Consider the following 13,688-nt stretch of genomic DNA (forward strand, 5'->3'; position numbering starts at 1 on the left):
TTCGCGGACTTTACGGTAAATGACGTAATCTCCTTATCGTAATTAATTAGACAATTATATTAAGTTAGAGGGACGGGTTCGACGAAGCACCGCGGGGAGATCCTCGGCCATTTCAATGCTGTTTTCTTGCTACAAAGTTCGCCCCAGACGTTTTTGCGACGCACTTTTTCAAATTAACAGTAGGTTTACGGAGCACTAAAAGTGACTATTTTACATTACTTTATAAAAATAACAAAAACACGTGGCGCCCAAATTTTTAGTCATTTTTTTAAATAACATATACCCAAAGAAATACATTTGTTGAATAATTCCTCATGGATGTATCTTTAGAATATTAATAATTGTAAATTAAAAATATTAGAACCCGCCATTTTGACGGGTCCCGTAAGCCTAGTGTTAAACGAGTCTGCAGGTTCCATTTCTTGCGCGTTTAGGGTCGCACATTTCGGCTGTAGAATTTAGATTTCGGATTTTTAAAAAATATTATAAAAGGGGTTAAGAAGAGAGGGTGAGGAAGAGAGAATGAGTGATAAGAATGTGCGAGATAAGATAGATATATGCGCAAGGTAGGCGCATAGTAAAGTCCAAATTTCATGACTGCAAGACTGTGATAAAGATATTCTATTCTGTTCTGTATATTCTTCTACCATTACTCTCAAACGTTTATTTATATTAACTTTAGTGCACAGTAAAATTTCGAAATCTTGACGTAAAGGCAAGACTGTATAACTAATAACTGGACTTTGGATTTTATGCATTTACGATAAAAATTTACAGCAAAAACATTAGAAGATTTTAAAAATACTGTTATATTATTTCCAATCTATTAAACGTATTCAGAAAGAAAATTCTACTTCACTCCAGTTTGTTGCAATTCAGATAGAAAATTTGTATTTTGCATAAACATCCGCAGTCTACTAATAACCTCTGATTCGAATGGATCGAACGATTGTTGACGTAGATATAATAAGTATAGACGTGATGTAATACAGTAGATAACCTTGTAGTATTACAAGCAAGGTATGGCTGGTAGGCCAAGCAAAGAAATAATCAAGGGGAATCGTTTACTATTCGTAACGAGGAGCCGAGGAAGGAAGCAGAGAAATTACACGATGCGCTGGCCACAACAAAGAACGAACTATTTCGTGCAACGGTGGATGGAACTCGTGTTCCTCACCCAGACGAAATTTAAACCGTTCATCGCTGCCGTCGAATATCGACAGAATATTTAACGATCCACGATTTAAGTCGCCGGTGTACCGACCCGATTCTGCATTTAAGTCACGCGCCTCCGGGCATCCGGTCATAGTTTCCTGCCAGTGTACATCTTAGCTGCGATTCCCGCCTATTTTCGGTATTTCGATCGATATACAGGGTGCCCCAAAAATGTTCCATCTCCTCGGAAGGGCTGATTCCTGACGCAATTCGAAGTAACCTTCACCTTTGCGAAAATGTTCTCCGCGGCTTTGTTACGGATTTATTAGCGAAAAACACGGACCAATCAGAGCGCGGATACAGCAGGCGGATTCTGACTCGGCCAATGGACGCTCGAGCCGGGATCCCTCTGCTATAGCCGCGCTCTGATTGGTCCGGGTTTTTCGTTTGAAAGCTCCCTAACGAAGTCAAGCAAAACATTAGACATTAGTAATGAAAAAACTCCTATGACCTTGAAATCTCGAGAAATATGACCTTGAGAAAACTTGTTATTCCATCACAGTATTTGCTCCTTCGTTTTCCTCTGACATTTTCCCCTACAAAAAAGAAAAAAACAATAAGCGAGATATTCAAGATGCTCATGTCAGGTGGGACACCCTGTAGGTCTTATAGTTTCGTCGCAGGGTGTATTAGACTGAAGCGTAATCGCTGATGTTCTCGAAGAAGTTTAGATTTCTATACGCCTGTAAAGGTCGCGCGAAACGGGGACGTTTCAAAGCTAATTGTTCCCGGCAGAAATTCACGGACTGCCGACTTCTTCTCCTAATCTGGAGATTCGGGTCGCAGGCGAAGGGCCGAGCGTGTTTCTCCCGGTTCCGGTGAAATCCTGGGAGAAAGACAAAGAAAGAAATAAAGAGAGAGAGAGAGAGAGAGAGAAAGAAAGAGAGAGAGAGAGAGAGAGAGAGAGAGAGAGAGAGAGAGAGCGGTCCCGTGGAAAAAAGAAATGGCGTACGTTACTCGCGCGCGATATGGGTCGATGGTATCCATCTTCGGGGAGATTCGGTGAAATGCCTTCCGTGTTCCATACCATAGAAACCGACGCGGTTGGAATTTATGGAACTGCGGGAAGGATTAATGAGCATCGCCATTCGAAGACGGCGCGATCGAGGGAAGAGCATAATGAGTTGCAAACACATCGGTTTCCGGGTAATCGAGCATTTCCTGGACAAGTGGCGTCCACGATTTCAGATTCTCAGAAGTCGAATAATTTCTGAAGATTTAGATCAACGGCGTCGTGCACAGATCTGCATCAATTTGAAGAAGTCGGAAAGGAACATGTGGTTCCTCTATAGAAAACTCTTTAAATTTCTAAATAAATGCGGATCTTTGTGCAAAATAGAAACTTTGCGTACTAATTGCATGATAAAAGAGCTGAATAGAAATTTACACTGTTCAGCAATTGTTCAGTAATTGGTACCCCCACAGTAATTGGGCCCCTGACACTACGTACTAGTTTAAAGTTTGACCCGAAGAATGGCACAGTTATGTGGCGGAATCTAATATTTGAGTCAGTTTATCTAAGTTTTGTTGACAATTAGTTATAGTTTGTGTAGCTTATTTAGAAAGCACAAGATTGTGTCAAATTACGTATTACATTATGTTATCCTATTATGAAAAGTTATATTCTATTAAATAAAATAGTATAAGAACGAAGGGGGGAGTGCTCGCCAAAGCCGAGAAACGAGGCGATATAGTAAGTAATAAATAATAATAAAGAATGTAAGTTACATTATTTGATAACAGAGTATTATCGACGTTCGGCAATCCCATTTAAGTAATTCTATTTTAAAACCGCTCGCGGAAACAGGGCGTGGAACCCATGTTCTGGAAAAACGTGTTCCATCAAGCTCTTGAGCGCGACTCATCATTGTTTCGATTATGTGAGAACGAATGCGGGAGAAACGCTGAAATGCGGGAGAATACTGGATGCATTCGACCCGTACGACTTTCGCGGAACGGTTCGCGGAATCGCGCGGAAGATGACCGAAAAAAAGTGCCGCGATTAAGGTCGATTCCGGTCGCGCGGTTTCAATAAACGAGACCTTGTGACGGCTGAGTTTTTAACGCACTCCAGAAACCGGGCCGCTTAATCGGAATGACCCGTTTTCCCATGTGCTTTTCTTCTCCCGTTTCTGCGAGCGTTCCGCCCCGTTCCGTCGCTCTTTCGTTCCCTTCCCGCCGCGCGCGCTTTTTATTAAAGTCCCTTGGCAGCGCGCGGCGTACCTTTGCCCGCGTAAATAGCGCCGATAAGAGTCGGCACTTGGGACGACAACGCAAAGTAACCCTTTGCGTCTTCAAAGCGATGTGCCTCCACAACGGAAGCGGAGAAGAAACGGTATTGGTCGATCGAGAAACGCCCACGTGCGTTTAGATTGATCGCGACTTTCGAACGATCTTCTTTGTTGATTGTAAGACATAGGAACCAAACAGGAATTTGTTTTCCTCTCGTACTATTCCCTATAGTATAAACAAAAGAATATTTAAAACGTTAATGAACACTCTACTAATCGCGATTAATTTCGAATAATTTGTGCAATTGATTTTCCAAACGGCACAGATTGGTACTGTAACGATTCTAGCCCCTGGTATGTATGCGTAAAGTGCATCTGGCTAGCTACAAAGAATTATTAATGCTCCCTGTGGAATCTAGATACATGTCCATTCAGTTTATTCAATTCGCCTACATGTTTAATTAGAATCACATACAGCTAATAATATATTCAGTTTAGCGCCCGCCGCCTACAAACGCAGAAGCTTTCTGGTCCTTCGAACGCGCAGCTACTTGTAATATTCATTTCGCTGTGCATTATAATTTTACCGACCTATTAAATGCATGCGAACCGCGCAGGAATTGCATACGACCGCGCATCCTTGTATTGATGTCACGTATTTTGAAATAAACCGCACGGTCGGCATAGATGCCCAAACACGGTCAGAAATCGTCGACCATTTGCACTGACTTATCCAGCATGCCGAGTATGAGATATTCTTACCTCCTTTGCAAAATGCGTCGAAACGAACCTCGTTGTTCCGCTTCCATCTTTAGAAATCTGGTCGCTCAGAGAACTGCTAAGTACCTGGGAATTAGCAGCACTAGGGTGGCTCTTGTTTTCGAAATTTGAATTTCTTACCGGCACCTGCAAGGATTGTTCCGATTAGTAAAAAAGAAATCTGTGCAAAGTTTGAGCTCGATCGGATAAAGGGCAAACGTGCACCTTGAGCATTAAAATAATCAATTAAATTACCCAACTCTGCTCGCGATTTTGAACTTTTCAATGAATCCAGTTACCATCTGCCCAGAAAAACGGAATTGACAGGAATTTCCCAAGGCAGATCAACGTTTCCAACGGACATTAGAACTTTTCCTTAGTACCAGCACAGAGGTCACCACTTTTCGAATCGCTGCTGCCACCTATCGACAGTCCACGCAGTTGCGCGACAACGCCGGGAATCAATTCAAGTTACGCGCGTTTTCGCGTTTGACAAGTGTTGTGTATCGTGTTGCTTCTGTGCGTCCCGGTTTGTTGGAAACCTCCTACTAAACATGGGTGTCACCGTGTAAGTAATATAATAAACCGTACCGCTTTTCATATTCATCAATATTCACTATTTACCGAACAGTAAATGACCGCTTTCGCGTACTATACGCGGTCCACGTATTTCCCGATACTTGTAGGTTATGTTGCGCGATTAGCACATGTTACAGCGGAAAGAACATTCTACAACGTTTCTATTCTCTCGCTCTGACGTTTGTTTTACAATCGGATTGTTTTCAACGGTCGATTCCCCGTAAATTCAGCAGAAACGAACTGCGGTTTCTGACCGGCATTTTGTGGCTCGTTAGGTTGCAACAGTATCCGATGATCGAGAACCGAACCGGCCCGCAGACGATTGAATTCCTGACGAAAAGAGTGGTCGCCCTGGGAGCGGTGCAAACCGGCCAATTTTTGGTGGATTGCGAAACATACGTGTCCGTGCCGCAGCTCGGTGAGTGATTTTTAAATTTTGAAATTGAATATTCGGAATGCTGCGTTCTGTGCCGCGTAGTACGCCCTCGCGAGCACAGATGGCCGCCATTGTACCTTGAGCAAGGAAAATTAACGGAAGTAGGAAAAGTCTTCCGCCATTATTGTCGATATCTACAGTGTCGAAATTTCTATAGCGCCACCATGGTTTTATTATCATTACTATTATTCTACCATTATTATACTATGTATTGTTTTGTCGAATAACATTAAAAATTCGGGTTGGCATTGATAGAATTAACTTTTGACGTGCCATCTGGGACACCTTATATATATATTTATTTCTTTGAATTTCTTTGTTATATCGGTATGTTTGCAAATGTTCCTCGAGGTTCTATACGCGAATAGGTGTGGGGTGGTGAATAAGAAAACCGTGTGTTGTTTGACGATTATATCTGCTTTCTTTTGGCATTTACGTAGGTGTATATGGATCACTATACAAACACGCAATAGTTTGGTTCCGCCGAAGGTCGTTTAGCGATCGCGTGCGTTCGGTATGTTCGTTCATTACGTTCTAGAGAGGTACAAACGCATACGCTAACCAAGTTTACGACTTAAGTACATACTTTTTCGTAACGCGTAACACAAATACACGCGGCGCGTCCGTTGTACCGGAAGTGCGCGCCTCGCTTTCAAAATACGAATCTCGCGCCACCGTTTAGGCAGGATTGTTTTGTTTTGTGCTATTCGTATCTCTTCGATCGACTTTCATTCGACGGTTGACAAAAACAGTATTCGGCCTCGTCTACTTTCTGACAGATGATGAAGAACAGCTAAGCAACTCGAGTTCTCTTTTGTTCGATGATCGATATACGTACAGTAGATCGGCGCGCAGCTAGATTTAAGGTAAATCGAAGGGGATCGTTAACGTCCGTATACAGGTGACAAGGAGAAGCGTAATTTCAATCGGAGAATCCACGGGGATCTCGCGTCAAAGTCGTTCTTCTGTTCTGCTTTTACTATCGTTGAGAGTTCACATACGATTGGAGACAACGGTAAATACCTATACTTCGAACGGTGGTCATTCTTCAGTGGAACGCCCGACTGTCATGACCGCTAGCAAAAAGAATATTTAAATTCGTTATGGTCGAAATGTTTGTCTAGCAATCGTAAACGAACTTATTAGAATCATTCTGGAAATTATTTCGTGAACAAACATTCTGAAATGATTTTCAACAATTTATATACTATTTGAGATTTTTCGTATACAATTCGCCAATTCGATTAATTTGATTTAGTCACAATCGATTATCCAATTTCTGCCAGCGGCGTGTCAACCACCGCGTTCTCATTTGAATTTCGCGCGTCGTCGACGGCGCACAAATTTAAACCGGGTTTCACTTTGTAAAGGTATAAACAAACTACACCTAAGCGTCATTACAAAAATATTAAATCTAGCAAGCGAAGCTAGGCGCGACCCGTTTAGGCTAGGTCAAGTATATATACATATATATATATAGATATATTTGTATATATATTTATATATATATATATTTTTAATGTAGTAGTACTATTGTAACCTTAACGTACGCAGCTTTTGGAAAATACGATCTCGGAATATTCTCTTCTCGTTTAGCGTAACTACAATTTGAACATCCCTCTTCGGTGACGGCCAGCGCTTCCTTCGAGTGTCCCATTATTGTCATTAACTTGTAAATACCTCGCGTTAATTTATTGTCGATAAATAGAAGACATATTTTTATATATATATTTATATACTTATATAGCCCACTCGACAGGCCGTGGCGATTTTAATGCCCGGATACGTTACCATTCTCTCTCTCTCTCTCTCTCAGTATAATGATCGAACCAGCGTCGCCAGATCAAGACTTGTTCCCCCACTCTAAGTTCCCCCTCTACCGCGTTATTCCCCCACGCTTCCGCCGCGGCTGGGTCACGTGACGTCTCTTCCGCGCATACTCCGGTACCGGCAGAGAGAGGGTAACTTTTCCCCCTCGATTCGTGCTCCCTCCCCTCATCTGGCGACACTGGATCGATCCAGATTCCTGTACGAAATCTTTAAATTATTCTTTTCATTTTTCATCGAGTTTTCTATACCTTTTACATACACATACGGTGTGTCGGATTTTTCGGCGACAGCTATTTCCCACGGGAAGATAAATCCGAAACGGGCACACCTATAAGCGACTTTCCATCATTCTTATCTCGGCTCATATACACAAACGTTCTCGCACACATGGTATACAGGTTAATACAAACACAGAGCGATGATGCGGGCCACGGTACACCTTTTTCAACTATTTTGGAAAGAGAACCGTGACATCGAGTCAAGTCAAATTCTAAAACAGATTATCGATCCTCGAATGTCTGAAGAAATTCGTTCGTTGCACGCATTCCGAAATTTTCTTTATCAGAAATTAACTGACCCAGCACGAAATAAGCAATTCTTTTTTATCAATCTCCTAACTATTGCCTCCTTATAATTTCTAACGAATCTGTATGAAACGTAATTCCAAAAATTACTTCTTTTTCCTTCAAACAATTTCAAAGAAACTCGATTGGTACAGAAAATGAAGTTCGTTGAATTCCGCTGTTTGTACCGATATAACGGATAGAGTATAGTATGCGAAGTAAAGTATCATTTAGTGTGCAACGAAGCAAGAATATTCTTCATCGATCCTCGATCCTTGGCAACATCCACCACGGTCCAGTGTCGCCAGATCATGACTTGTGTCCCCACTCTAACTTCCCCTCACACCGCGCTATTCCCCCACTCTTTCACCGCGGCCCGGTCACGTGACGCGTTCCGGCTCTGCCGCGCATGCGTCGCAACGTCACGTGACTGATCCGGTACCGGGCAGAGACAGAGAGAGGGTAACTCCTTCCCCTCGATTCGTGCTCCCTCCCCTCGTCCGGCGACACTGCCACGGCCTGCATCAAACGACTCCTCGATCAGTCGCGCAACTACGCGTGCAGCAATGAGAATGATCGTGTCGGAGATTTTTCGACTGATCTAACCGCTACACCTATTGATTACAATAAAATCTTCAATTCACGAGAGTGCACAGTGCAGATTTTTCTTGTTACCTCGCTGCTTCTCTTAAGCTACTTATAGTCGAAAGAAGGATGTCAACCCGGTATTAATTAGGGGAGAAAAACGGTTGTTTCCGCTACTTAGAATAGAAGAGGCGCTAGAAATTTCTCGGGAAGGAATACTATAATACGTACGTACGGTTTTCGCTCGGTACGGCTAAAGAGAAACGAGACAGTTGTATGTTACGATGGTCGAAGAATCTTTTCTGTACAATTGTATATATGTATATGTATATAGAACCCCGGAGTACATTTTCTTCTTTTCGCTTATTTTCCTTTTCGCTTCGTTCCGTTATTCTACGTGCACTCGTTTCACGAGCATTGCACCTGCGCTAATTTTTATTCGTTAAACTTATTCTCTCTTTCGCACGCGCTCTCTCCCTCTCTCTCTCTCTCTCTCTCTCTCTCTCTCTCTCTCTCTCCCTTGTTCTCTCATTCAACACTACGTCCAAGCCCTTGAGCATTATAAGATTCATTTAGATAGATATGAGATTCGAAGGTGCCGCTCTTTTTGCGTTTCGTAAGACAGCGAGAAAGCAGTTAAACGACTATCGTGAGATATGTTTTGCTGGAGACTCCTTTTTTCTTCTTCTTCTCTCGTATTTTCTTATTCTTTTGTTGTCGGTATTAGAGGCTATCGGAAAGACGAAGACTCACTGCCTACTTGTCATCGGGGGGTTTTCTTTTTTTTTTCTTTTCTTAAGTACACGCTGCTGTACACGTCGAAGAGCCAGCACTCTTCGTTAGAATATCGGATATGGCAGGGATATGACTCACGGGTGCGAACGATTACAGGTGTAAGAACAAGTCCTGCCGATAGACTGCACGGAAAAAAATATTATTAATCGCAGATGTCTCGAGTCGATCACGCGGGAGAACTATTGTTATACGTTTTACTGATATGCCGAGGCCAACGTCCCTGATCTCGGGCGACGATTTTCGTTAGTGCCCGTATAAACGAACCGCGTTCCGAATGGCGAAACAGTTCAACTATCGAATCGATTTTTTCCGTTTTACGGGCCCATCGTTACGAAAACAAGCGTACACAAGTCCGTGAGAAATATTTTCATCCGTGGAGACTAGGCGCTCGATCACAGATGCAGACCGTCGTCTCTGCAAACTCGACGCTTCTACAAACTATATAAAAATACAAAATACAAATGCCGTTGTTTTTGTTGTTCTTGTTGTTGTTATTGTTGTTTGTTCGCTCGGTCGATATACTCTCCTAAGAGACACACGGAGTCCTCTCTCAAACTCGAGATTGGATGGTATTATTGCACGATCCGTTTTCACTCTACAATAGACCGGAGCTGAGGTGACAAGCTTGCGGCGGCCCGCGGCCCGCGCGAGGCCCGTGCCGCTACTTCATTCACTTTGCGACGCACAGTGGCCCAGATCGAGGAATTAGCTGTTCACAAAGATTTTAGCATTATTTCAAAGTCATAGGACGCGTATTGACGTCAGCTATAACATTATTAAGTAAAAGATAAGTAATGACAATTGAGAAATCAAGGTGACATTAATTTTTTCGGTGAAAAATAGGATTCGTAAAGTGTTAATGTTTAAATGCTTGTTCTAGTCACAATTTTTTAACAGATCTCGTTAGTTTTGCCGTTTTTGAATGTCATGGACATTTAAGAAGCAACATAAATTCGATAAACGTCGATATGAGCAAGTTGCTTTTTGTCAAATGAACAGTTCACGGTTCGATGTGGACCTCTCCCCTTACGTCGCACCGGATGAAGTGGGGGCACGGGGCCTCGTGCGGCCCGTGGGCCCAGTGTCGTCAGATCATGACCTGTATCCCTACTCTAACTTCCCCCTCTACCGCGCTATTCCCCTCGTGGCCCGGTCACGTGACGCGTTCTGCGTCTGGTGTACCTGTGTAACTTTTCCCCTCGATTCGTGCTCCCTCCCCTCATCTGGCGACACGGGCCGCTGGATTGACACCTCCCGCTTAGAGTGTCTATACGTCATGTTTCGACGAAACTTGTAAAAAATCGCGTGATCGTCGACGACAGCCGCTCAAACGTTCCGATGTACAGGGTGACTCGAAAATTTGTGTATCACGATTACGGCTAGAATATTTAAGTTTTAATATTGCTCGGCTCAAATCTATTTCGACAATTTTGTTGAGATCAATTCAAGATAATGTTACATTTTTACGAAAATAGTTTTCGTGTGTTTTGCTGTTAGATCAGTACAAAATTAAGTACAAATGTTTCGAAATAATTGCTTTCTTTGGCATCCTGTTCATAGAATGACCGCAGCCGAGAAGCCAGCAGTTTCTACTTTAATGTGAGACAGTTCTGGTACTCGTTTTGTCACAGAAAAAAATGTGATCGTAATCTTCTCTCACAATTATCTTGAATCAACCTGTACATTTTGGGGTCCACAAGGGGGCTTCGATTCGAGGCTGCCGACGACGTTTGAGAATATCGATCCCATGGTGAGCCGTTGTTTCCGAATTTCGATCTCTACGAGTTTGGCGAACGGCTATGATAAGTCCTATTGTCGTACAGTTTGTTTCACGCACGGTAATCGCGTGTCCATACACACATTCGTACAGCGAGCAACGAAAATATTCAAACAACATTGCACGTACACAGATCCTATCGACGTTATTTTACACATGGAAATTTCAATCTACAAACACTTGAGAAAACCAACAAAACGGTATACATGCTGTCCCAAAAATGTTGTACTTTCTTGAAAGGGAGAATTCCTGAGATCATTTGAAGTAACTTTTTCCTTTGCGAAAATGTTCTCCGCGGCTTTATCGAGGAGTTATTAACGAAAAACACGGACCAATCGGAGCGCGGCTATAGCAGGGGGTTCCCAGCTCGACGACCGCCCCCGCTAAGCGCGGCGTCGGTATTGGCTGAGTCAGGGTCCGCCCACTTCGCCCGCGCTCTGATTGGTCCGTGTTTTTCGCTAATAACTCCCCAACGAAGCCTCGGAGAACATTTTCGCAAAGGAAAAAGTTACTTCAAATCGAAGGAAGCACAACATTTTTCGAACGCCCTGTAGATTAAAGAGAAAAAAGTGTCGATCACCCTCTTCTAAAGATATGTCGTTTCAAGTTACATTCTGAATTATTGATTACGGTAACCGGTACACGCATTTTCAACATTTTCACTGTACTTTTTTCTGTAATATTGTTCCACGCGTATGACCGAAACTTACGACGTTGAATACTTCCGTGGCTCTCCAGACGCACACAGCACACAGTAGCAATCGATTTACACAACAGTTACGTGTAGTATGAAAGATAGTACGCGGTATGTATGTTCAATAATATCTACAGTTAATATTGTCGTTATTAAGTCAATGCCCCCCCCCACCCCCACCCCCACCCCCGGCGCGCTAAATCCTTAGAACGAGGCCCGAGCGTGTAAACCCCCAGACCGTCGGAAAATATTCCTCTCTAATTTCTCCGTTCTCCGTCGACTCTCCAGGACCGTATAACGTCCCGACGCGACGGTCCGCATTGCACAACACACAGTTGCGTCGCGGGATCGATGAGAAAAGGTAACGTACATTGTCCCTTTGACCGGTCGTGTTCTATACGGTCCGCGTTTCAATAGAAAATAGACGTATTCTTCGCTGTTGGCTACACGTTGTTCCTACGCTAAAAAGTGCCATTATCGTTCCCATCGATTCGCCGCGATCGCGTTAAATGCGAGCATCTCTGGAACCGCGTTTTCCGGCCTCGTCCTCGACGATCAGAGACACCGAACTGCCAGAGAGGAGGTTCGACGGATCAATCGTTACGCTTGAAAGAACGAGATCACGGTTCTCATGGAAGAAGCAACGTTTCCCTCGAACGCTACAGAGCCCTCTCTACGAGTCCTATATTTTTCTCTCTCTCTCTCTCTCTCTCTCTCCCTTTTCTCTTTGTTTTACGTATTGTCGGGGGTGTCGCACGTGTCGCGTCGAAAACCTGCGTCGCAAACACGCCGAGAGAAATGCCGACGATCATCGGCGACCGATATCAGTCTATCGAGCCTATTTCTAAGTGTTTTACGGACTATCCTACGTTGCTGCTGCACCTCCCCCCCCCCTCGTTCTCGTGTATGTACAATGGTGCACCGACACCGGTGCACAAAGAAGTTGTTCGTGCTCTCTGAGAAGGCACGTTGCACGGAAGAGCGTTCTTTTTTAGTCCCGACAAGAAGGGTCCTTCGAGCGCGGACGCACACGGTGCACCCTAAACGGTCACACGCGGTCAGGCTCGTCGATAACGGAAAATAAGATTCGATTACGCCCTGCGCTCCGCTGACTATGCACCGACTGAATATGGGCGAACTCCACCTTCTCGCGGGGAAGGCGTCGAATGAACAAAATTTGACGCTGTTGTGCCATTTGCCGTTCGACAACGACAATTTTTGCTGTGATTACGCAACTATTTTTGTTCTGCAATTGATTATGTAGGTTAATTTAGAATACGGGAACTGTGATTTGCAAACAGCGTCGTTTCACGAATTTATACAGAAATAGAAATTAAGTTGCTCCAGAGTATAAAGAAAGCTTGAAACAATTATACGTTTATCGACAGTAGGTCTCGAAAACGATTCTCTGCCTTTTCGATTTCCGAAATGGAAAAGAAAATGCACATTTGTTCCGCAAATATTTTCTAAATATGAAAGAATTGAATTTTATTTCGACTTGCACGAAAGAAACGACAGTCGTATTTAATTGTACGAATTCTCCGTGACGAGTTTAACGTTTTTCAAAGAACGCGATCCTGTAACTCAACAGAAAATGTTCCCATGACAAAGACTACGATCTTGATTAACAAATTACAACTGTAATATCTCGAACACAAGAATGGTCCTTCCATTGTATCGCCCTAATTCGGTCAGTTGCGTTCAGCCTTGATTTTCTTAACCAAAACGAAAAACAGTTCCGCGTGTCCGTCATCAACGGCCATCTTGTTTCCACGCGCGTCATCGCTTCCGGCACACCATGGGCGTATGGAGTCCGCATAGGGGTTCGTTCCGACGGTCGAGTCACGGAAAACAACGGTGGCGGCTGTACGCTAATTCAATGTAACGATGCGTGTGTCCTTGGTCAAAATACACCGGCTCGACGGTTCTTCAAGGCAAATATACGAAGACGATCGCTAATACAAAATCGCGCGGTTCAGTCGAGTACCTTCTAAAAGGAGAGATCTTTGCCCGTCGACGGTTCGCGACGGGCAACGGGTGAGCAGAGAAAACTGGTCAGACAGAAAACGAACGTCGATCTTGTCGCTGCACGCTTACCTTCTATCTAGACGCTAATGCAATAGGTATCAGAAATTGTACACTTTTGATTACGAGCCTTTAGAATGCCGCTTCGAATAATAATCCTGAAACTATGTTTCCGACCGACCAATCGCTCGGTCTGTTC

General features: G+C 43.6%; 1 protein-coding gene across 1 annotated transcript in view; it reads left to right on the plus strand.

The window, feature by feature from the left end:
* Positions 1-4,663: 4,663 nt before the first annotated feature.
* LOC143362769 (mediator of RNA polymerase II transcription subunit 20-like) overlaps positions 4,664-13,688 on the plus strand; it is a 228,156-nt gene continuing 219,131 nt past the window's right edge. The window contains exons 1-2 of the mRNA XM_076803200.1: positions 4,664-4,773; positions 5,060-5,202. Coding sequence (XP_076659315.1) covers positions 4,760-4,773; positions 5,060-5,202 — 157 coding nt within the window. The 5' untranslated portion in view covers positions 4,664-4,759. The remainder of the gene's footprint in view (positions 4,774-5,059; positions 5,203-13,688) is intronic.

The sequence above is a fragment of the Halictus rubicundus genome, chromosome 18 (genome assembly GCF_050948215.1).
Source record: "Halictus rubicundus isolate RS-2024b chromosome 18, iyHalRubi1_principal, whole genome shotgun sequence".
In the NCBI taxonomy this organism is placed as follows: domain Eukaryota; kingdom Metazoa; phylum Arthropoda; class Insecta; order Hymenoptera; family Halictidae; genus Halictus; species Halictus rubicundus.